Raw genomic sequence first — 25,516 nt, 5'->3', positions numbered from 1 at the left:
TTAAACTCGGAGGGCCAAGGACGAGGGGGCGGGGACGGAAGCGCCCCCTGGGTTTGGTGTTTGTGTCCCGGTTCTTCCCGGGGCACCTGAGCCCTGGCCTTGCCGCGGGGATTACGACCGCGAGCTAGCACAGATGATCACAGGTGTCCTTCCCCGTGGTGATGGCCACAGAGCCCTCTGAAGGTGCTTCTGGTTAGTGAGAGAAATAACGCATCTTCCCAGAGTTTTGTTAGGAGTCAGGTCTTTGTTTTCCTCCATCTGCTTTAGAAGCATTCACTCCTCAGATATTGGTGGGGCGTCCAGATGTAAGGCCTTAAGATGGTGTGAGGCATAGATTCTGCGCCTTTTATACTATTCTTTGGACTTCACAGTTTTGTCAAGTTCTTAAAATTATCCTCCTGTGACAGATGAAGTGACTGAGGCCGAGCAATGTGGGAAAGAAGTCCAGTGATGGTTCTTTGTCCACAGCGATTGCCTGCAGCGGTGGGGAGATAAGGCTTCCATACCGCGCATTCTTTCCCGGGACAGGCCGGTGTAGGTGCTCTGAGAAAGAGAGTGCCCCAGGGAAGAGGAGATTCCTTCCTGGCAAGGAGTTGGCTTGGGGGATATAGGGTAGGAGGCATTTGCTGGGATGGGGGGAAACTGCAGAGCCAAGGCAGGGCTTGTGGGCTGTGGGGAGGGGGTGGGAGGGCCTAGCAGATGGTGAAGGTCCTTCCCCCACCAACTCATTAAAACAAAAAGGCAAGCACGCACCTAGCGTGAGTCCCACGTGTGTGTTGACATGTTATATACATTTGATGCTCTCCTAATGTAAAATATAAAATATACTCAAGTATAGAGAGCTTGAAAGAGTGAAATGCAACATGCCAACATGTTTCCTTCCCATGTGCTGTAGATGGTTTCATGTGGCCCTCTTCGTGGAGGACACGGCTTCAGGCCACTGATTGGAAACCTTTTTCTGTCATACACTCTGGGAATCTGACCATGGCTTAAAGCTGGGGTCCTCAAACTACGGCCCACGGGCCACCCAGGACATTTATCCGGCCCGCCGGGTGTTTTTGCCGCCGCTGCCTGTCCTGCTTAGCAGCTGATTTAGCAGTGTGCATAGGAATTTGTTCATAGTTTTTTTTAAACTATAGTCCGGCCCTCCAAGGTCTGAGGGGCAGTGAACTGGCCCCCTGTTTAAAAAGTTTGAGGACCCCTGGCTTAAAGACTGCACAGAGAGCATGATTCTGAGTATAATACTAGGAAAATCGGGGATCTAGCCTGCTTTAGGGCCTGAGGTCTTCCTGAAGTTTTGAGCTAGATCTGTGGGGTGTCAGTGTTTGAGATGGGGTAGAAGCAGGAGAGGGATCAGTGAAGTTCCGAGAAATGTTCCAGATTGAGTTTCCTTAGGGCTGACCTAGGCAGAGGCAGTGGCAGTGGGAATGGTGAGGGGGCTGCAGATGCGGAGACAGAATAAAGGGCTGGTTTGTAGACGTGGATTTGTTTTATGTAGGTAGAGATTTAGCATGCTTCGATTTATCTGACCAAGTGAATGACTTCACCAAAGCCCAAAACAGGGAAAGGAATGGGGCTGGGGTGGGTGAGGAGGAGTAGATTTATGGCAAAGAGGATGATTTTAGGGCATTTAGAGAGGCCGATTTTCCCAGTGCAGTGTTGCCAGGGACAGGGTTCTTCGGGCCAGTACTTTTGTGTGGTGCTGGGCAGTGTGTATCTGCTGGGTGGTTTACAGGCACTGTGGTAGCACCGTAAAGGCTGTGAGAAGAGCTGCTATGAAGACACTTGATAAGCACCTTGCAGCCTGATACTTTCCACCCTATTTGAGCACTGGATGTTTTTGTCAAAGGGTAACAATTGGTGTGGAAAGTCTGGGAGTTGCTCAGACAGGCTCCTTTGGCTGGTGGCTCAACTGGGGGCTGAGGATGGAGATGATGGGAAAGACCATGTGAATGAAGATGACCCCAGTAACCTCCTTTGACAAAGTAGGGAGCCTTGAGGAAATGGGCAGAGGAAAAAGAGAAGCCAGATGACAGGTGGGGGCTGTCTGTTGCAGAGGATATCAGGGCGGACATTTATATGTGTGGAGGATGCAGCATCACTCCAAGGGCTTAAAAGTCTCAGATATTAAGATGGTTTGTGGCCCTTCCAAGCCCAACCCTAACAGACAAAATCTTGTTCCTTAGTATCTAATTTCTCTTACTGGATTTTCTTGGATTTCACACTGACAGCATTGACATTTGAATTCACAAAGTGTATGCAAGACCTGTGCCACAGAATGGAGCAGATGGCTGTGATTGGAGGACTTTCCCTTGATCAGATCCTTCATCTCTAAGTCATTTTAAAACAGGTGGCTTTCATGTGCTAGCCAACCCTACTTTAGCTACTACAAAGCCAGATGTCAATGGTAGTAACTTTCCAGAGGTGCTTCTAAATCATTTTTTCCCTTGTCTGCTTCAGTGCCAGCAGTGTCCTGGATGGTGGCTAGTGTAGCTGACTTCTGATTTTTGCCACACCAGTGAGCAGGTTTGTGTTTTCTTTGTTCAGGCTGTGAGAAGACCTTCATCACGGTGAGTGCTCTGTTTTCCCATAACCGAGCCCACTTCAGAGAACAGGAGCTCTTTTCCTGCTCCTTTCCTGGTTGCAGCAAACAGTATGACAAAGCCTGTCGCCTGAAAATTCACCTGAGAAGTCATACAGGTAATGAGCTAGGGAATGCAATGTCATTTGGATCCAAGATCTGTCTTTGTAGTAGCTTGCATTTATAATTACGTGGTGTAACTTTTTCTTTTCTAAGGTGAAAGACCTTTTATTTGTGACTCTGACAGTTGTGGCTGGACCTTTACCAGCATGTCTAAACTCCTGAGGCACAAAAGGTAATCTATACATTTTGGTTGAATTACAAGTTTTGAAAATGAATGAATTATTTCTTAGTAGCAGAAGCCTATGGATAAACTATCTCAGATTTCTTTAAGTTATAAGGAAAGCCCACTGTAGCTAATTTGGCAAATTCAGAAAGCTTTAAGAAGGAAACCATTGAGAATCCTGATTACCCAAAGTCAATTTTTTTTCTGTGTATACTTGTTTTTAAATATAATTGGTACCTGTTATGTACAATTCTATATTTTTAAGAAAATTACAGTGTGGGATAAGCTTTCCTTCTGTCAATACAAACTTTCCATGGTGATAATGACGACCTTGGAGGGCTTAGCCTATAAGAAGGTGCTGCTCAGCACTTCTGTGTATTTCATGTAATCTTCCCAAGAACTCTGACTGATGTTCTTACTCTCTGTTCTGCAGTGGGACTCAAGAGGTTGGGCGGTTTGTCCACGCTTGCATAGCTGGAGTTTGAGTGTTTAATATACAAATGTTACTCAGAAAAAGACAGTGTTTATGCATGGGCTTGAGAAGGTCCTTTCGCCTTTTAGTGGATTTTCTGTGCACACTTCTTGTTGCCCTCTGTGGATTGGGAAGCTTGTTTATTATTGGGATTCCTAAACAGTGGAGGTAGCTTTATCAGTACATTGAGACTCAGCTCTTTCTAGATAGAAGCAGCACTGATTTTTCTGTGTCTGACTCTGGGGTCGGGTAGGTCATTAGAGTAAAGTAGAATTTCTAATTACAGGGTGGCTAAATTGCAAATCTGCCCATGTGGGCTAGAGACACAATTAAGGTTCTCTGAAATGTACTGATAAAAGTCTTTTTTTAAATGCAAAGCATTTGTAGTTTGGTATATTTTGCAGAATTTTAAACAAAGAATCACCTTGAGGCCTGGTGCCTCTGGGTTGTGTGAGTAATCCGTGTCATGTTTTTCTGTCCTGGCAGGAAACACGATGACGATCGGAGGTTTATCTGTCCTGTGGAAGGCTGTGGGAAGTCATTCACGAGAGCAGAGCATCTGAAAGGCCACAGCATCACCCACCTGGGCACAAAGCCGTTTGAGTGTCCTGTGGAAGGTAGATTTTAATACATTACTTGGAGCTGTAAACTAGCACCATATCCACATTGATGTTGTAATTTTTAGCTGTTTACAGTTAAGTTTTAGTTGCCTAAGGGCAAGGTGAGTGTAAGTTGAAGCATTAGATTTACTTGGTTTTTAGTTAATTGCTGTATCTTGGGAGCATTGTATTGCTGTTTTGACTGTTGTCCCTGCAGGGCACTTACTAGATCTGTGGCTCTAGTTAGTTACCTGTTTAATTTGGTGGCTGTGAGGACAGCTGGTTGTTTACATGTCCCTACCAGGTCATGAGCTGCCAAGAACCCCACCAGTGAGCAGGTTTGTGTTTTCTTTGTTCAGGCTGAGAAGACCTTGGTGTAAAGCAGTGGTTGGCTAACTGTGGCTCGCGAGCCACATGCCTCAATCAGATTGAGGACATTTTTAGCAAAGGCCAGCTTAGGAGTACCCTAATAACAATGTACCTACCTATGTAATTTAAGTTTAAAAAATTTGGCTCTCAAAAGAAATTTCAATCGTTGTACTGTTGATTTTTGGCTCTGTTGACTAATGAGTTTGCCGACCACTGGTGTAGAGCTCTTAACAGTGGAAAATCAGGGCATGAAGGAAGGTGGCTGTATTTTTGAATCTGTCTTGTTTTCCCTCTGACCTGCATGCAGGTTTGTGGTCTTACTGACTGGTTAAGCCCGTGGTCGGCAAACTGCGGCTCTTGAGCCACATGCAGCTCTTTGGCCCCTTGAGTGTGGCTCTTCCACAAAATACCACGGCCTGGGCGAGTCTATTTTGAAGAAGTGGCGTTAGAAGAAGTTTAAGTTTAAAAAATTTGGTTCTCAAAAGAAATTTCAATCGTTGTACTGTTGATATTTGGCTCTGTTGACTAATGAGTTTGCTGACCACTGGGTTAAGCAGTTGAGTAGTCAGCAAGGCAGTGCCAGCTCCAGCTTATGTCCCTGACTTAGGGCCATTTGCTTGGTCCCTCTGGGCATCAATTTCTCATTGGTAAAATGGGAGGAATAGGTCTTGGAGATCTGTTGAGATAGCTTCTAACCTTAAATGTCAGAATTATGGTTGTTTTTATAGTAGTAGCTTGATAGAGATGATTAGTATAAATTTTTTAGCACTTTAACATTAAAGGAGTTATTTAACACTTAATTTAACTTAATCTTTCCAGCAGCCCTGTGGAATGGGTAAAGAAACAGGTTCAGAGTTAACTAGTTCAGGGTCACACATCTTACACACAAATGATGTGGTACTTCAAATCTCCTTTTAAAAACAGAGTTTGCTTTCAAATTTAATTTCTTAAGATGCTGCTCCAAGAGGTATTCAGTGTATGTCCCTTGCTAGTGGCCAAAACATAGACAGTATTGTCTCATTATTTTGATACTAGAGGCCCGGTGCACAAATTCATGCATGGGTGGGGTTCCTCAGCCTCAGGGCGTATGGGGGCCGGCTTCGGGGGAGGGACCATGGTAGGTTGGCCGGCTGGGGGAGGTTGGCTGTGGGAGTGCACTGACCACCAGGGGGCAACTCCTGCGTTGAGCGTCTGCCCCCTGGTGGTCAGTATGTGTCATAGCGACCGGTCATAATGGCTGCTTAAGCTTTTGTATATATATAGATAGATGACAAGGAAATGTCAGCATTGGTTCCTTGATAATCTATAGGTTTAACACTTACCATTCGTTTTGTTCCAGGGTGCTGTGCCAGGTTCTCCGCTCGTAGCAGTCTCTACATTCACTCCAAGAAACACCTGCAAGACGTGGTTGCTCCAAAAAGCCGTTGCCCGGTGTCCAGCTGTAATAGACTCTTCACCTCCAAGCACAGTATGAAAGCACATGTGGTCAGGCAGCACAGCCGGCCCCCAGGTCGGCTTGATTTATGTCCCTCTTAGGGAGCTACAGAGATGTGTAAGCTTGACCTGTGTCAGAGAAGCAAAAGGGTGTCATTCCTTCCTTAGCTTCTTTCAGAAGTGGCTGAGTCCTAGGTTAAGTTACTCTATAGTGCAGTGAGGTCTTACCAGCCCAGGGGGCATGGACTCTGCTGCCACTTGCTTCTGCCTCTCTAATCCTTGTCTGAAGTGCTTACCTTGAAGAGTGTTCAGTATTCCATGTTGTTGGCTTTTCCTGCATATATCTCCAAAATCTGTATCCTCCTGTGATCTCTGTCCTAAGTTCTAAGCCTGTTTCTCCACCATTTCTGTCTTTGGATCCTTTTTCTAAGTTCTGTTGTTCTTTCTGAGCACACCCTCTGTCTCTTCTCCATCCTGCTGCTGAGGAAAGTCCTTGAAAACAAGAACAGAGTTGTGTTTCAGGATGTGACTGAGGCAGAGGTGTGAGGGCTGAGAGGGAACCACGACAGTTCTCCAGAGGGGGAGTCTGGGCACACGAGGGCTTTTTCATCTGGCTACATGGTGGCATGGAACTTAGAATCCTGCCTCTTGAGGCCACATGCATAGTCCTACAGTTAGGATGTTGAGGGGTCTGTGTTGCCATATGGCTGCCTCACCTGCTCACATCATCCTGCTCTCTGGGGCATTGGTGGGGGAGGGGCGCGGCGTTGCTGTGCCTGGCAGGTCCTGGCCAGTGAAATCCTGGCTAGCCATAGAGTTACCTGAGCATGTTGTTCACCAGGCCCTGTTCATTGCCACCTGTGTGACAGCTAGCACCAGCCTTGGGGTGCAGCCAACTTCCCAGCTGTGTGATCCTAGGCAGGGCACAGGTCTGCCAGCCCTGGTTTCCTCATCTTTTAAACACAGATTTTGAGTGGTTCTCAGAATGAAATGCGGAGTTAAAAGTCCCTAGAGCAGACCTTGATGAGTAGTTTAGTTCAGTGAATGTTTGTGTCCTTTGGCTTCTTTTAATCCTATTTAGTGTGGTCACTTCTTCCCTCTTTTGGCTGTTACAGTGATTGCTAGTCAGCTTTGTATTTAAAGAAGCTGCCCTTCTAGACACTAGGTGTCTTGAGGACTCATGTTAGAGACTGTCTCCTTGGCTCACAGAAGTTAAGTGCCTTATGCTGGTGTTCAGAGGCCCTCAGTGATGGATCAGGTTCCTGCCTCTGTCTCTACCTGCCCAGCTAGCTGGTGTTCTGTGATACCATGCGCCCGGCCTCTTTGCTCCTTCCCCTTTCCTAGCCTGGCTCATTCAAAAGTCAGCAATGGCACTGTTTTTTCTCTGGGTGTGAGAAGCTCTCAGGTGCTTCTATAATGCCTTTTTTCCACACTCTGCATTTATGATGTGACATTGACTTACTTGTGTGTCATTATTCCCTGTCACAAGTTAGGGGTAGATGACCAGGTATTGGGTCAGTGCTTGCCTTGTGAGAAATAGATGCTTTTGAACGCCTATATAATATGGATTGACTTTGCCAGGGGTTATGGCAGCCCCTGGATTAGCTGTTTGAGTTCCTCCTCCCAGTGGTCCTGAGATTGGGGGGTTCCTCATCACTCTGCCACTGACAAAAGAGGCTGATGTGGAAATGAGAAGGGTTTGCCTGGGTCACATAGGCAAAGAAAGACTGGAGCAAGGGCATGATTATAACCTTAAGCTAGATGTTCTATTAATGTTTATTTAGTGATTTTTTAAAAATACCTGGCTCTTGCCGAAACCGGTTTGGCTCAGTGGATAGAGCGTCGGTCTGCGGACTGGGGGGTCCCGGGTTCGATTCCGGTCAAGGGCATGTGCATTGGTTGCGGGCACATCCCCAGTTGGGGGTGTGCGGGGGGCGGCTGGTCGATGTTTCTCTCTCATGGATGTTTCTAGCTCTCTGTCCCTCTCCCTTCCTCTCTGTAAGAAATCAATAAAATATATTTAAAAAAAAAAAAATACCTGGCTCTTATACATAGCAGATCTCCAGTAATATATGTGGAATTAATAAAATGCTAAGTGGAAAATTTATGAACAAATTGATATCTATTTGCACTGAGATTATTATTAATCGTTTTATAGTGAGCTGAATCCTCAAGATTGACAAGGGAGTTTTTGGAAAGTTTTGAGAGAGATAGTTTTTATTTTTAATTTCTCCAAAGAATCACTACCATTTTCTTTCAAATGTTTCATTGGTACTAAGAGATAATTAATGAAGAAGCAATAATATATTGCTTCTATTTATAAACTATGAAGTAATATGACAACTAAAGAAAGTATATTCCAAATTTGGTTATTTTAAAATTTATTTTAGGGGCGGATGTCTAGAGTAGATTCTTTCATAGGTTTGCATGAAAAATATAATAGGCACACTGACGTGGTATCCACAACCAGAAAATAGGAGTTTGGGATTAGCTTAATGATTGGTGTGGAAGGAATAGATCCAGGAACTGAGAGCCTTTTCCTCTGGCTGGGCCCTGGCACGTTCTAGAAGCTGCAGGAAGGAATTTCTTTTCTTTTTTTTTTTTTTTAAATATATTTTATTGATTTTTTACAGAGAGGAAGAGAGAGGGATAGAGAGTTAGAAACATCGATGAGAGAGAAACATCGATCAGCTGCCTCCTGCACACCCCCTACTGGGGACGTGCCCGCAACCAAGGCACATGCCCTTGACCGTAATCGAACCTGGGACCCTTGAGTCCGCAGGCCGACGCTCTATCCACTGAGCCAAACCGGTTTCGGCAGGAAGGAATTTCTTAAGAAAGAATAACATCAGGTCCTTGTTTGTTTCGGATTTGGGGTGATTGGGTGTACTTGTGCTTAAACCCCCAACTTGAATATTCATTGAAATTTTTTAAAATTATGGTAATGTTCATTATTCCCCCAAGGGTGTTCCAATCATTTGAGTTACTTAATTGGATAACAAATAAATAATTATAGTATTGGCCCAGTAAGTAAGACAAAATGAAGAGGGATCTACTGGAATTGTTTGTACTATAATTATTAAATGCTGCTTAACCTTTTGCACTCTGATGTCGAGTGTGACTCGACACGGTTAGCATTAGAATAAAGGAATCGAGAAAAAAGCAAGCGAGTGTTAAGGGCCAGGCACTGTGCCTAGTGTTGAGGGACAAAGATGGTCAGACAGACTCTGCACCCTCAAAATGATCATAGCAGGGGTGGATGGAAGAGCATTAGAGGTTGGGAATACAATGGTGGAAGGGGAAGGGAATTCACCTCCAGAGTGCCTGGGGGACCTAATCGCAGTTCTCTGCAGCCTCCTAGAGCTGGGTCCCACAGACCTAATTTTTCACCACTGATCACCCCCAGATGACTCATTTGTTTTGGAGTGGCAGCTAGTTGAGGAGTGAGGCATACAGTTTGATGAGGAATGAGCTAATACAAGCTGATTCCAAAAATATCCTCAGCACCAGAATTCACCTTGTATCTGACTTTTGAAGTTTGGTGTGCCATGGGAAGTTTTAATCTTTTCAGGTGTAGTTATTGGGGTATAGCAGAAGGAGAACAGGATTTAAAGCCAGAATGACATGGTTCAAGTCCTGTTACCAATTCATGTGACTTTAGAAAATGTTATTTAGACTTGAGTCACTTCCTCTGTCTGGAGAAATCCCTGTCAGTTTGAGGATTTGAGACAACGTGTAAAATGCCTGACATGTCATCACGCTGCCTTCGTTCAGCTTGTGGCCACTTTCGATGTGCCACGTAGCAGGGGCAGGAGGAAGGCAGTATATGGTACCTTTAATGGGTTGCTTAACACCTTGAGTACAAATAAAACTTCTTAATCTTTAAGGGCATGTAGTAACTAGTGCGTTCATTCCTTTTCAGATCTCTTCCCTCAGCTAGGAGCTCCGAGTTCTCTTCCACTCACCAGTGAACTAAGCAGCCCAGGCCAAAATGAGCTCAACAACATTGACCTGGCCGCGCTCTTCTCTGATGCACCTGCTGATGGGAGTAGTGCAGCAGGGGCCTCGGACGAGGCGCTGACCTCTGGAATCCTGACTATTGATGTGACTTCTGTGAGCTCCTCTCTCAGAGGGAACCTCCCTAATAATAGTTCCTTAGGGCCTATGGATCCACTGGTCTTGGTGGCCCACAATGACATTCCTCCAAGCCTGGACAGCCCTCTTGTTCTTGGGACAGCAGCCACTGTTCTTCAGCAAAGCAACTTCAATATGGATGATGTGCAGACTGTAAGTGCAGGAGCATTAGGCTGTCTGGTAGCTCTCCCTGTGAAGAACTTGAGTCAGGACCCACAGGCTTTGACCTCCAGCAGCAGTTTACCAGCTAACACCACCACACTGACCTCTTCAAGCACCCCACCAGGAAACACCAGTGTCCCAGAACTGCTGACTTCAATCAAAGTGGAACCAGACTCGCCTCCTGGCCCTGGTGCTGTCAGGCAGCAAGAACGAAACAGAGAGGTACCTTGGCCTGTGTTTTCCAGCCTTCCAGAAAGGCACAGTCCTCAGAAAGACTCAGGCCTCAGTGCAGGGATTGGCAACTTCTCTTTGGTATGAAGTGCTATATTCAGTCACTGCCACCTAGCTTACTTCTCTAAAACACTCAATTTTGAGGATGTTCTGGATGAGTCTTTTATGTGTAGACATTTCTTACTCTTTGCGAAAGGATGGAGCCCTGGACTACCAAGTTTGGAAATCTGAATTCTGATCCTGAGTCTGAACTGATTAGTGTTTAGCCTTAAATTCTCATTTCTAAAATGAAGGGGATTGGCTAGATGATTTCTAAGGTCCTTTTGAGTTCCTTGTGTGATAATGTGTTTCTTTTCTTGAAAAAATTGGGAGTATTTCATAATGTTGAAATATTCTGCCTTTGTGCTCTTCACATAAAACAAGTCCTTAGACTTACTAATAACCAGAGGAAATTTTAATGAAAACTTAAAAATCATTCAAAACAATTAAAAAACAACAATACTAGAATTAAGGGGGAAAAGGGAGTGGTTTGTGAACCTTTGTTTCTGGAGGGTTATGAGTAGTTCTCCAGTATTGAAGCTTGACAGTGAATATAATTATATTTGTCAGCTATACATTTAATATAATTTAATTTAAAAATAATTTAAAGGTTCTTTGAGTCTGACTTTTTCCTCACGCTCAGATGGGAATGATCAAATAGGTTTTTTTTCTCTTTGACACAGGTTAAATTTGATGGTGATACTGTTCAAAATGTTAAGTCTTATTTTACCACATTTAAAAAAAAAAAGTTTAATACTTTGAATTAGGATCAATTTTGAGGGATGTGATGAACTCATACCATAGAGCCAGCTTTTTTATGTCTGAGTCTGAGAGCAGCTCTGTCTCTGTCAAGCCTTTTCTGGTGTCTCACTTGTTGTGGGGGCATAGCCACATGTGCTAACCTCTGCTTTGGTGGCTGCAGCAGTTGCCAGGTGTGCAGGTGCCTGGGCCAGAAAGGGAGATGGCGTGGGGTGTCACTGCCTGAGTGCAGGGCCTTGGTGCCATGGGAAACAGTTGTTCTCTGGTGCCACTGCATCATCAGAGGCCTAACTGGGTGGAGGTAGGAGGAGCCACCATGACCATGAACCTGATCCTTGTTCATTTTCTCGCTAGCTGAGTGACGGGCTGCCTCGATTCTCTGAGCACAGATGGTGTATGGTGAATGGGTTACAGGTATGCCATGAGCTGTTTAGGGGTGTTCTTTTTCTTTAGTGATAAGTACAACCTTTCTCTTATAAAAACATTCACAAATTTACAACAGTTGAAGTCCTATTTAAATACTATTTGGCTCCCTCAGTAATATTACTGAATTCAGTAACTAATTATTATTTTGGTATGTAAGGTTTTGAGTTGAGCACCTGCCACCAGAGCGGCCTCTGCAGTGGGTATATGAGATAGGACTTCCCCAGGTCTGCCATACAAGTATTGTGTGGCAGGCTCTGAAAAATGTTGGAGTGAATTAACACAGTAAATTATCACTGAAGGAAGGGTGGTTATTTGTTTCACACAGCAGAGAAGTATGTAATTCATTTTTTAACAGTTTCTGTATAAAATATTTTAGTATTTTAGACTTTGGAGGAATAAACTTTGCTTCTCTGGGTAATAAAATTATGTATATTGTTCCAACTCTGATTTTGTGTAGCTATCATTATAATTGGATGTAGCATTTGATTCTCGGTGAGCCTTTGCTGGAGATTCTCAAAGAGTATTGGACTCCACTCTGTTCAGGAAGCAGACTTATTACATCTCAGTAGTTCCTTTGCTAACCCTCCCTTTGCTGTTTGGGTCAAGTGACTGACACACATTTCTTTGATCTCAGGAAAGTGGGGGCTCAGCAAGAACTGATTCCCGAGCCATTCAACTAGCCAAGAAAAAAAAGCAGAAAGGAACTGGGAGCAATGCAGGTGAGGCTGTGTGTGCTGCAGTGCTGGGGGAGTAAGGGTTCTGAGCGTTACCTTGGGGCTTAATTAGGGACAGAAGAAACACATAGAATGGGTGTTTCTGTGTTCTTTGTGTTACTTTTATGCTCAAAATGTCTTTTCATCAACTCCTTAGTTTTATGTGAATTTAAGAAAAAGAAAGTTACTAGCAAAATTCTCAGCATCAGTGTGGACATATTTTATTTACCTAAAAAAACACCACTGAGTGAAAATTAGTGGTTGTTACCTGGTAGGCTGCAAAGTAAAGAGCAAAGCAGACCGCGTGTCAGAAAAGTAGAGATAGAAATCTGATGCTAAATGGCTGCTGGCCTTTGAGCTTAGTGTTGAGAAAACCCTGAGGACGGGCTGCTGCTGTCCACAGAGCCAGTCCCTGGGTGGCATGAGGCATTAAGGGCACCCAGTTCAGAGTTAGGTTGAAATCTAATTTTAAAATGTCAGCAACTTTTTGAATTTTTAAATAACACTAAGTGGACCCAACAAGACCTGCTAGTTTGTGGCCTCATGTACCTATTTGTCCATCCATCCTAAAAGTGGAATAGTGGGATGTAGTGCTTAAAGGAAACTACAGTAAATTCTTTTGTAAAGGTAACAGTGAATTCTTTTAAATATTATTTTATATATTTAATTTGTCTTTTATATTTATCTAAAATGTATTTATAAAATGTCAGGAGCTATATAGGATTAGCAGTATAATTTTATGTCTTTCTGTACTTATTAACATAAGGCATTTTCTTTAAAATAATAATAACTTCCTGTTTATCAGTTCAGCACATATCAGGCAAAGTTGATGAAGAAAACCAAATACTAATTTACTTAATCTGATAGGTAATCTCAGCTTAAAGGGAAAAATACTATGAACATTTAGGACTATAATACATGTTATATCCATTGCATTGTTTTGAAGCAGCATTATACATGTGGTTTTATATTTTTATTATTTTTTAAAAAAAATTTCAGCATTATCTTTTATATCTTTTCAGGGACACTGAATAAAAATAGCTATATAGTAATCATACTATCATTGCTTCATTAAAAATTAACACGATTTCCTTAACATCAATATCTAGCAAGTATTCAACTTTTGTCTCAAATCCCATAAATGTTTTTATAACTGTTTAAATCAGAATCTAAATAAGGCTCATATATTATTGTGGATTGACGTATTTCTTAAGTTTCTTTTACATCTATAGGTTTCTTCTTTTCTCTCTCTCCTGTGTATTTGCTGAAGAATCTGGCTAGTGTGGAGTTTGCTGATTGTATTTAGTATAGTGTAGTTTAACAGGTTCCTGTCTTCTGTTTCCTATAAATTAGTAATTACATCAATAGGCTTGATCTGGTTGAAGTTTGATTCTTGGGGTAGGCTGGGGTTAGCAGAACTCTCTTGCAGTGGGGGGCTCTTCCAGGGGGGTTTTGACGTCAGGTGGTCTGTCCTTTGTTGTTAGCAGCTGTTGATGATCAGTGACTGGATCTATTAGAGGTTGCAGAAAGATGATATTCTGTCTTTCCTTTCTCATTTCTAGTTAGAATACTTCTGTAAAGAGCAACTTCTCATCAGTTTTTTTTTTATCCTGATACAGTTCATACAGGAAAGTCAGGATAAATGTCTAAATCTTTCTATTTACCAGTTTTCAAAATAATAAGCTGGTTTCTTAGCATCTTATAATAGTGGTCAAAGTGCTTTAAACATTCTATAGACTTTTATGGGAAATAGAAATTTGGAACCTGCCAAGTATTCAGCCTTCATATGTGAAGATAGTAGAAGAATTTTCTTTAAGTTCAAAGGCTCACATTTTGCCACCCACATACTGTCGTTGCAAAGCACTCTTGTGATAAGAGGAATGTAAATATAGGCCCACATTCCCTTTTCCAAAACCCTTGGGACTGTGTTTATCTCTTCTGACATTTTATTTTGATAGAATTTTAGTTTGCAGAAAAATGCTTCCCTCGTTGGCACTATTATGTATTGTACCTACTTGTGTCCTCCATCTGTGGCACTCTTTACCTAGTCTCCCCTCGTACTAGCTTCTTCCATAGTGACAGCACATTTACCTAACTCATGATCATAGACTGAAGGCTTTATTTGGATTTTCCCAGTTTCCCACCAGTGTCTTTTCTGTTCCAGGATCCTGTTTGGGATCCCACATTGCATTTGGTTGTCACAGTGCCTTAGTTCCTGTCTGTGTCTGTTCCTCAACCCTTCTTTGACTTTCATGGTGCCTGTGAAGAGTGTTTGTCCCTTAGCCTGAAATGTCCCACCATTGGGTCTGTCTAATGCTTTTTCTTGATTTGACTGAAATTATGGAACCTTTGGAACAAAAATGAGGTGTTCTTTTCATTGCATCATATCGAGGTACATGTAATTACATATTGTTACAGGTTACAAGAACCTTGGTCACTGGATTAAAGTATTGTCGCCAGATTTTCCCATTATGAAATTATTATTTTCCCTTTGTAATTAATAAATATTTATTTTGAGGTAGATATTTTGAGATGGTGTGCAAATCTCAAGGGTCTGTAAGATCACCCTCACTTCTGATACCCAACTGCAAGTTTGATGGTCTCCAAGACCACTCTTAGGTTCAGTTATTTTCTAAAAGGACTCAGAACTCATGGTTATGGTTTATTGCAGTGAAAGGATACAGAATAAAGTCAGCCAAGAGAATAGGGCAGGATGCAGGGGATTTCCTATAGTGAAGCTTCCAGTTAGCCTTTCCCTGGAGTTGTGGACAGTGCTACTTCTCCCACTGTGTGACAACACACGGTATTGCCAACCAGGGCAGTTCACCTGCATCGTACTCCCGAGCCATTCATCAGGGTCCCAAGGCCTCCACCTTAAGTTATATTGTTAGACTATATGGAGTGGCCCAGGGCCCCCAGGTAAACATACTTTCCAGGCAGGACATTCAAGGGCCTTGAGGTTCATTTCTGGAATCTTGAATAATGACCATATCTCACCTTGGGCAAGGTTAATCCATTCCCCCAGATTTTCCACAGGTATTCACACTGTGCAGATACCTTTTTTCTCCTTCAGCCTCTTACTAATTCAACACTCAAGGGTGGATTTGCCTGTGGTCTTATTACTATGGTGTTCTTAAGGTGATTTTCTGTTTCCTTCATTTCTTGTACATTAATTAATTAGAATTCTATAAGGAAGAACTGTCCCTTCTCTCCCATTTATCTACTTAGTTATATCATTTATCTAGTTAATTATGGATGCAAAGGTATTTATCCTTTAGGTTATTATCAATATCTATAATAATCTATAATAATAAAAGCATAATAAGCTAATTAGACCAGACAGCCGGACGTCCTTCTGGACGACCTTCCAGACGAAGCTGGGGCTGCGAGGGCCGAGGCAGCCGCCGCTGTTGTGAGGGCTGAGCCCCTTGCACGAATTTCGTGCATTGGGCCTCTAGTTGTATTATAACTATTACAATATTATAATAATATTGTATTATAATCTTTACAATAATTACAACATTATCCATATTTATTTTTCTGCTCATATTGTTCCAGCTTTGGCTACTAGATGTTATTTTGTTTGGATTCTTGTGCCTTTTTGACATGTCTCCATCCTGGTGGTTTTGGTGAGACATCTTACTTTTTGGTCCCACCAGGCTTATCTTGTATTATCCTTAGCTCAGTCCTGAAGTCTGCCACTTCTCCAAGGAGCCTTGTTCCTTTTATTGGAGAGTGATATCAGAAACAGGTCTGGGCTCTGGGTGTGCTCGTTGATCTTTGCTACCAGGGGGCAAAATAGACATTTTGTGACTGTGATTAAGGGATTATGGTATAATAAGTCCAAGAACAGTGAAGTTGCAGGGGAAACAGGACTGTTAGTGGAATTAAGTAACTTAAACACAGTCAAGACTTCCATTTGTCTGTGTACTAAAGTGCATATGCCAGTTCTTAGAAAATGTGCAATCTGAAATGTTTTGAAAAATAAGATATAGGGTCTAAAATCTAAGATCCTTCCCATGGGTATGCTATTGAGTGGGGAAAATAAAATTGTGCCATTTTTTTTAATGTTCAATATTTAATCCTCAAAATAAACCAAGAATAAAAAGTAGAGAGAAACTTTATTCTTGGAGCCAATGTTAGCAAAATAAGCTTTAAAAAATGTAACCAGTTTCAGAACTATAAATTATATCTCTCTGCTCTTTAAGGGCAGGGGAAAGGAAAGAAAATATAGTACTTACTGGAAGAGATAGTAAACAGCAATGTTGGGAGTCACACTCATTTACAGTAAAAGTGTGATTCCCCTGACTTTTAAAAAATATATTTTTTAATTGACTTTTAGAGAGAGAGGAAGAGAGAGAAAGAAACATCTTTGTGAGAGAGAAACATTGATTGGTTGCCTCCGAACACACACTGACCGGGGATGGAACCTACAACCTGGCATGTGCCCTGACTGGGAATTGAACTGGTTCCGTGCACAGGATCATTCTCAACCAACTGAACCATACTGGCCAGAGCTCCTCTAACTTTTTTTTTTACTGAGTCAAAGAGCAAAATCCCAACTATGACTTGTCTAGAAGAGGCACATGCTGGGCGGAAATATCTAGGAAGGTTAAAATTAGGATAAGAAAATAAAAGAAAAACAAGCAAAAATCACAAAGCAGGGTTAATGCTACTAGCATTGAAAGCACACAATTTAAAGACGAGCACTTGAGGCAGAGAAGATTGTTTCTGTTTTTGGTTGCTGTTCACATATAATACTAGAAGACTTGTGACCATTTATGTGAATATTTATCTGAAGGCTTACAATATCAAACAATAGAAAGTAAAAACTGATGGAAATCTAGAATTGGATAAATAAAAACCTAGCAACATCCGAAGTGGTTAATTTAACTCATTATTTGCAGATCAAATGGAAAAAGATCTGAAAGATATTTACAATGAGAGTAGTAAAGTTGATTCAATAGATCTTACTCCATGACTATGGAATATTTATAGAAATTAAACTGAATTAGGCCATCAGGAAAAGCATTACAAAGTCTTTAGGCACAAACCCCCAGACTGACTATATGTTTTTGACCATACTGTGGTAAAATAGAAAGTAAAAATTACTTGGAAAACAAAAGAAAACCTAAGAAGACGTAAAAGCTAATTACAAATACTCATAGAAAAGATAGATAGGCATGTGGTTAAAAGTTCGAATTCTGAGCAAGCAGCTTCTCTGTGCTTCAATTTTTTCCCTTGTAAAATGGTAATAAAAGCAGCTATATTGGATTCTTGTGGGGGTTAAGTGAGATAATACAGGTAAAATGCTTAAAGCACTTTGAATCTTACAAGCCACTTGTTGTTAAGGATGAAAGGTAGGGGATGTGGCTGAAGCCAGTTGCGAGTTTATGCCTGTGGGTGCCTTCCTATTAAATAAGAGAAAGGAAGCTAAGTGGAATAAGCTTATTTCAAAATGGATGGAAGAAGAACAAATCTAAGAAGAATCAGAAATCTGGATTTTGATGCTAAAATATGATAACCTATTCATATTTTAAAAAATCATTCTGTGTGGGTCAAACAAAAAATCGTATGTGGATACAGCTGATAACTTGTCATTTTCTACTTCTGAGCAGTTTTACCAAGATAAAAAAGGCATAATTAAATTTCACAGATTCAATGGAAAATAACTGAATATTGTATAAACTCTATGATAATAAATTGAAGTGCTTGCAACAAAATGCATATTTTTCAGGAAAACAGAAATCATCATTATTAAAAAATGACCAATAATTGTGGATGAAGTTAGTATTTCAGAATCTCATGCTTGCCATTGGTTATACAGCTTCTACTTGTCCATGGAACATTATAGTAGTCGCTATTCTAGAACTTTTGTGGAAAATAGGGAATGCCCCACGATCTGGATATCAAAGCCTGACAAAGATACTCCCCAAAAGGGGAGCTGTAGATTGATGATGGAAATGTTCTCAAAACACATAGGGTCTGGCAGTATACACTCAGTGGCCAGATTATTATGATCTCTGAACGCATAATAATCTGGCCACTCAGTGTACTTCTCTTGAGTACCTCATTTATTTGATATCAAAGATACTATAAATCATGCACCTGATACTATAAATCCTTTGCACTGGCTAATAGAAAGCTCAGGGCAAATAGGTGGTTGATCTCCAGCAAAAGTCTAGAATACTTTTGGTACCCATTTGAGATACAAATACACTGAGTGGCCAGATTATTATGTGTTCAGAGATCATAATAATCTGGCCACTCAGTGTATTTAACCTCATATTCTGAACAGTGAGGTTTAGTCCATAGCTTAAGGACAATTTAATGTTGCTACTGGGTTTGTTATCATAGGTCGGTCAAGAACTTTATTATTTTTCTCAACAGATTCTATATTTATTTTAAAAAATTGATATCCATTACTGATGGAAATAGAATATAATAAAGATTCTGTAGCCCTACGAAGAGTTAAAATCATACTTAATGGCGAGTTAACATAGGCATTCTAGATGCACACAAGAATTACTTTGGTTACCTTACCATTATTACCTTTGGTATTTAATTTTGTTCTGGAGATTCTTATATTGAAATAAAGCAAGAAAGAAGAATAAGAACCATAGTAAGGTGACCTACAATAACTTAAATATGATTTGATTGCTTATTGGAAAATCCCCAAAAATCAACTGAAAAATGATTAGCAATTAAAAGATATTTAAGTGGCCAGTTATAAAACAAATGTATAACCACCTGGAGTGTCCTGTATGGCAGCAGTAGCTAATTAGGAAATGCAATGGAGAAAATACCTCACAGTATCAACAAAAATTACAAAATATCCAGGAGGAAATTTCACAACTGTGTAGAACCTGAATGGAGGAGACAAACCTTGACTGAAAAAATGAGATGGGGACGCCTTCCTTCTGATAAATATTCCTGCTGCGTGTCCGAAACAACACAGATACCACTGCTTGCATTCTGATTGGAGGTGGGGTGGGGATGGAGCATTTGATAAAACAGTAAATCCTGTGATAAATGTGAACAAAACAAGGAAAGGGGCCGGTGATGGTTTCCAGTTTTAAAAAGGTAGACAGAGGCCTCTCCGGAAAGGTGACACATGCAGGAGGTGAGGAAGGGAGCACATTGGCAGGTCTGGGCGAAGGCTCCGGATGAGCACCTGAGAGTGTCAGTGGAAAGGCGTTTGTTGGCAGAGCCAGTTAGGGGAAAGCTTTGGGAAGTAGAAAGTCGGTGGGAAGCCAGACTGTTGAGGGCCTCAAGGTCATTGCCATTTGGCTTTCACTCAGAGTCAGATGGGAAAACATTAGAGGCATAATTAGAAAGGGGATGTGATATTTTTTAAGGGATGGTTCCAGCTGCTTTTCTGGTGGGGGTGGGGGGGGTAGGGGGAGTTAGGGGCAAAAAGAGCAGGTAGAGATTTCTTCATTTTCCTCCAGTAGAGAAATGAGAGTAGCTGAGATCAGAGTGGTGACTGAGCCAGTGGGTAGAGATGGATAAAATAGATCTCATAATGGCAACAAAAGTAATAAAGTATCTTGGGATCACCAGCGATGAGTATGTGCTGGGCCTGGATGAGATCCTGCTTAAGGCCTACCAGGTACTTTGGATAGAAACACTTAGTTCTTACTAATTTACATCTTTGTTCAGTTCCTTTAAATCCCAAAGGAACCTAAAAAGCCCAAACTTGTCAGTTTTAAGTTCATCTGAAGGAATAATTTAGTGAGAATCTCCATGCAGGCTTCGAAAAAGAGAAACAGTTAGGTGGAGAGACCGCTGTGCTGTGACCTGGGCATGCTGAGGAATGTTGGTGATGAAAGCCTGGCCGGTGCCCTGGAGAGGGCTGGTCCGGAGGACAAATGGGGACAGCTGGAGTGTGGCACAGAAGTCATTAAGCAAAGGACTAGTGTTCAGTAAATGGTTTACTCTGGAAAAAATAAAGGTGCATTTTTTATGCACTTTCCCCTGCAGCTCCACCAACCAGAGAAAACTACTTCTAACGTTTTGATGTTAAACATTTTCCTATGTGTATAAACAGCCTAATTTTGAAGAAATGGCACTTGCATGTTTTTATCTGCTTTTTACTATTATGAAAATTTTTCATTGTGAATAAATATGTTTTATAGTATATCTTCCACCCCTCTTTTTATTAAATTTATTGGGATGACAGTGGTTAACAAAATATTCAGGTTTCAGGTGCACAATTCTACAACACATAATCTACACTGTATTGTGTGTTTACCACCCCAAGTCGTCTCTGTCCATCACCATTTATCCCTCCTTTACCCTCTTCCATGTCTTTCTGCCCCCAATTCCCACCCCTCACCCCGATCCACATTCACCACACTATTGTCCATGTGCCATGAGTTCTTTTTCCCCCCTCTCAATCCCTCCACCTCCCCCGCCACCCCTGACAGCTGTCAGCTTGCTCTCTATGAGTCTGTCTCTATTTTGCTTCATTTTTAAAATTAGATTCCACATATGAGTAAAATCATATGGTATTTATATCTTTGGCTTATTTAACTTTGCATAATGTTTTCTCCAGGTCCATCCATGTTGTCGCAAAGGATAAGATTTCCTTCTTTTTTGTGTGTATATTTTTATTGTTTTCAGAGAGGATGGGAAAGGGAGAGAGAGACAGAAGCATTAATGATGAGAAAGAATCATTGATCAGCTGCCTCTTGCACACCCCTCCACTGAGGATCAAGCCTGCAACCCAGGCATGTCCCCTTGACCAGAATTGAACGAGGACTCTTTAGTCCGGAGGCGAATGCTCTTATCCACTGAGCCAAACTGGCTAGGGCAAGATTTCCTTCCTCTCTCCCTCCCTCCCTCGCTCCTTCCCTCCCTCCTATCTACCACTTCCTTCTTTTTGATAACCCAGTAGTATTTCATTGTATAAAATGTATCACGACTGTTTTATTCACTCATCTACCGATGGACACTTGGGCTTTTTCCAGATATTGGCTTTTGTAAATAATCCTGCAATGAACATAGGGGTGCATATATCCCTTCGAATTAGTGTTTCTGGTTTCTTCAGATAATTCTCAGCAGTGGAATTGCTGGGTGAAGTGGCAGTTTCATTTTTAATTTTTTGAGGTAATCCCATATTGCTTTCCACAGTGGCTGCACCAGTCTGTTGCATTCCCACCAACAGTGCACAAGGGTTCCCTTTTCCCACATTCTTGCCAACACTTGTTTGTGGATTTATTGATGATAGCCCTCCCAACAAGTGTGAAGTGATATCGTGATTTTAATTTGAATTTCTCTGATGATTGTGATGTTGAGTATCTTTTCATGTCTATTGGCCATCTGTATGTCCTTTTAGGAGAAGTGTCTGTTCAGGTTCTTTGCCCTAGAAGAAAACATAGGTAGCAGACTCACTTGTGGAGCCAGGCTTTGAATCTAGGCCATTGGTTTCTGCCTCTGGGATTTCCTGCTGCTCACAAACCTTGCAAGTGTCAGAAAAACCCTTCCTGGGTGTCAAGATTTTTCTTTCTTCTTTGTACATAATTTTTTAAAAACCCTATTTTTATGAAGTGATGATTTTTATAAGGAAGCTGGACAGAAATAGCCTGAAGGATATGGCAGCCATTTAGCATGCGCCAAGGTGTCCAAGGGGTGGGTGCGATTACCTGCTTTCTTTTCTGTTCCTTTTCCGTGATTCTGCTGCTCCAATGGTTGGTTTTGCTCAGTGGTCTCAGAGATCTCCTGCATGCCTGGAGCTGTTGGAGTTGGAGGGTAAGGAAGAGTCTCCACCTTCAAGAAACGGGCAGCTGGAGTCTGATGTTGTCTGTCCAAGCGACACATATAATAAGTTTGTTAATCTTTCTCCTGTTTTCACCTCTTACCTCATGACCGTCCCTGTTCAGTAATTGTAATTCTGCAGGGCTGTGCAGTGACAGGTAATGGGAAGGCTGTCTCCCCCAGAGTGGCCTCTGTGAAGGCAAGGGCCTGAACAGCACAATGTACAGTGCATTGTTGGTTTGTTTCATTTTAGGAGCCTCAGGGTCTACTCAGAGAAAAATGAAAGGTGGCAAAGTCACTCCTACTCACTTGTATGCAAACCAGAGTGGTTGGTTGTGTGGGAACCTTGTGGTGCCCGGCGGAGGTCTGCCAGGACCAGCTCCAGCAGCTGGGGTGCAGTGTGTTCAGGTCCAGTTACTGCAGGTAAGAGCCATCGAGCTGGGAGGAGGCAGGCCTCAGAGGTGTCCAGGTGAGAGCTGTGGGCAAGGCCTCAGGGCTCTGTCTCTGGGTGCTCCTTTCTCTCAGTGAACGGCCATTCCACCACCGTTCCAAGTCCTGTTTTATATCCTAAGTCATCTGTCCATAACCCTAGCTTCTCCCTTCATCCCACCCATTGAGCTACATTTGTTCAAGCTTTTATCTTCATTAAGATTGAAGCATCTGTGTCAGAACTCTCTGTATGTGTCTGGTCCCCCCCTCCCCATGTGCTCTGTCTTCTGTACCGTGCTGGAAATCCTGTGAGGTGTAGACACATGCCTGCTCCATTGCAAGGCCCCCTGTAGCTGTCTTGCAGCTGCTTGGGCTGCCTGAGGCTGGCCACAGACAGGCACTGCAGCTGTGGATGCTGTGGCGCCTGGCTTCTCACTCTGCCTGCCCCTCCGCAGACCCTACTTCTCTTTTCAGGGCTGGGGTGCAGGAGCTTCCTCAGGCAGCATTGGTCCTCATCTCTGGGGACTGCTGGTAGCACACCAGATGATGTAGCCTTTATACATTAAAGGTGCTAGCTTTTAATTTTTCTTTTTCCTGTCTCATTCTTTACCAAACTGAGCCCCTCAAGGGCAGGGCCAGCCACCTCTTAGACTATGCCCCGGGCCCAGCAGACTCTGCAGCTGGCAGCCACTCCACAAATGCTCACTAGACACATTCACCTCCACACCTCTGTGTACAACTTTATCTCCAGTCTCATTTTTGAAGGGCCAGAATAGAGACGTAAGGTAATTTGGGTTTTAGAACAGACAAGATTTAAAAGCTGAGGATATGCCCCTCTGACCTGACCCAATCACATCCTGCCTCTTCACTGAGCAGTCTTCTATGTCCTGGGTATTCTGGGGCCAACGAGCACCGTGTGGCCGGGGAGACCCAGTTAGAGATGCCATAGAACATCTGAGTCCTGAGCTGATTGGCAGAGGGAGCAGGGAGTCCTGTTTGTGGAGCCTGTAGTCCTGGGAGAGGCTCATGAAGGAGGTAGGACCGTGCTGGCTATGGAGTGTCTGTAGGGTTCAGATAAGTGAAAGAGAGGTAGCAATGGCCTGGGCAGAGCCAGAGGGGTCCCTGGAAGACGGGACCAGTGGACGGCCAGGCGGTTGTAGCAAACCAGAGGCAGATGTGAGGGTTTTGTGGGGGCGAGCCTTGCCTGCAGAGAAATGAAAGATTTTTCCAACATAAAGGTAGTAGAGGGGGACCAGTCTGAGCCTTCTGAACATGGTCAAAGCCAGCAAGCAGGTCCCCAGTGAAGATTGCAGGACTCGAGGTTTTGACATGGAGACTGCAGGAAGCTGGTACCACTGGAGCTAGTTGGAAAGGGAGTTGTGGTTATTTTTCTAAGAAACACCAATTAAAGATGTCAGATTTGAGGTAGAGAAACCTGGGTTTTAATCTTCTATCTTTCCCTTACCAGCTAGGGTAGTCTTGGGTAAGTTACTTAAGCACTTGGGGCTTCCGTCTTATATCACATATAAGATGGGAATGATAATGAGTGCTCAATGCTTGACACAGAAGGTTCTTGAGACTGGAAGGAATGAGAGATACTGATGGTAATGGTGGTGGCACCAGGATTAAGTGATGGGAGCTGTGGATGGCCACAGGCTGACGGGCAGATGAAAGGTGAAATATTAAAGTGTCCCTTTTCTGATTGGACAATTAGGGGCCTGATAGCCCCTCTTGGGCAGACCTTTCATCTATAGTCCCGGCTTGACTGAGGGCTGGATTCAAGGCAGAGATGCGCCTACCTGTGGGTCTGAGAAGGCTGCTGGAGAGCAGTGAGACACTGAGGGAGAGGTGCCTGGAGCCTCCGTCAGAGTTCAAGAGTAACTCACAGGAGAGAAATTGGCACTTGGACTGAGAGGAGGCATTTGAGTGTGGGAGAGTACAGGAAAGTTCCAGAAGAAGGGCTTGGGAGAGAGTAGCAGCCAGATAGCAGGTGGTTCAGGCCCAGCTTAGCCCCCTGGGCCTTAGGCTGGGATCAGGGTGAGAGATGAGGCTCAGAAGGAGGGGCATCAGCTCCCAGCCCCTGGTGCCAGTTGCTGCTGGGTTCTCGGGCCTCACCTGGGTCGAGGTGGTGCCTTGCCTGGATGCACTGGATGGACCAGTTCTGCATATGGCACTGATAGAGCTCCTCAGGCTGAGGTAGAAATGCTGTCGTGCCTGGTTAATAAACATGTGCTGTTGCCTCCCTCCCCAGGACGGCCCCTCAGGTGAAGGAGTCTTGCCAGTGGTGCTGAGCCCGCAGTCTTCCACCTTCCACCCCCTGCTCGCCATTGGTGTGCCCGTCTATGTCCTCCAGGTCTGATGTCTTACACGTCTTTGGGTTTGTTAGTCAGACTGTCACGCAGCTTCCAGCTTCAGAGGCTGGGCACTGAGGTAGGCCTCGGGTGGAGATGCATTGGGTTGTTGCCTGGATGTTTGCCGCTTTCTAGAAAAGGTGGGTAAGTGGGCAGAAAATAAAAGGATAAGACTAAAGCTCAAATTTGCTGTCATTGTAGCTCCTACTTGTAAATAAGGTGAACATACTCTTCAAAATATTTTATATAAGAGAAATTCTAGTCACTTTCTTCTATGGGAAGTTAGTTTTAACCTGTGGAAAAATAGACCCAGACAAATTAGTTTCCTTAAGTAAGTGGTTAAGCTAGGCATATGTAGCTGTGGATAATTCAGATTTGGATATAAAATAATGAAAGTATCTAGCTTATTAAATTTCTAACAGACTTAAATATATATTTAAAAATCCATACAAATAGAAATTGGGCTATTAACCAGTTAACTGCCACGCGTCCAAAATGGAAACCTTCCCAACCACCACGACATTTTGAATTTAATTAAAAATATAAATTTGCAATGAATATTATAAAAATAAATATATTACTCACAATTCCGGTGTTCTTGAATATTTTCAGTTGAAAATTTTCATGAAAAATGAGTTTTTAAAGCGTCTATAAACGCTTATGGTGTACAAAGGGTTAAACATTTTCCTTAATGTCAAAAATAAATTTTGACTAAAGCACTGATATGAGGTGGGGGTGGAGGTGGGAGCTCCCAGACTGCTGCAGTGGGGAC

The 25,516-nt window shown here is 42.7% G+C and overlaps 1 protein-coding gene across 5 annotated transcripts in view; it reads left to right on the top strand.

Moving 5' to 3' along the window:
• The window catches only part of ZXDC (ZXD family zinc finger C), a 28,606-nt gene that overhangs the window by 1,141 nt on the left and 1,949 nt on the right, over positions 1 to 25,516 (top strand). Inside the window, exons 2-10 of one of the 5 annotated variants that reach the window (XM_054723815.1) lie at positions 2,548 to 2,700; positions 2,798 to 2,876; positions 3,826 to 3,956; positions 5,647 to 5,817; positions 9,664 to 10,259; positions 11,421 to 11,480; positions 12,127 to 12,211; positions 22,218 to 22,387; positions 24,645 to 24,746. In XM_054723815.1, the coding sequence (XP_054579790.1) occupies positions 2,548 to 2,700; positions 2,798 to 2,876; positions 3,826 to 3,956; positions 5,647 to 5,817; positions 9,664 to 10,259; positions 11,421 to 11,480; positions 12,127 to 12,211; positions 22,218 to 22,387; positions 24,645 to 24,746 (1,547 nt within the window). Of the gene's footprint in view, positions 1 to 2,547; positions 2,701 to 2,797; positions 2,877 to 3,825; positions 3,957 to 5,646; positions 5,818 to 9,663; positions 10,260 to 11,420; positions 11,481 to 12,126; positions 12,212 to 22,217; positions 22,388 to 24,644; positions 24,747 to 25,516 lie in introns of those variants that run through there. The other 4 variants (XM_054723816.1, XM_054723817.1, XM_054723819.1 and 1 more) reach the window with 4 other exon arrangements.

The sequence above is a fragment of the Eptesicus fuscus genome, chromosome 12, assembly GCF_027574615.1.
Source record: "Eptesicus fuscus isolate TK198812 chromosome 12, DD_ASM_mEF_20220401, whole genome shotgun sequence".
In the NCBI taxonomy this organism is placed as follows: Eukaryota; Metazoa; Chordata; class Mammalia; order Chiroptera; family Vespertilionidae; genus Eptesicus; species Eptesicus fuscus.
Note: the sequence above shows the minus strand (reverse complement) of the source record. Positions and strands in the feature narration are given on the sequence as shown.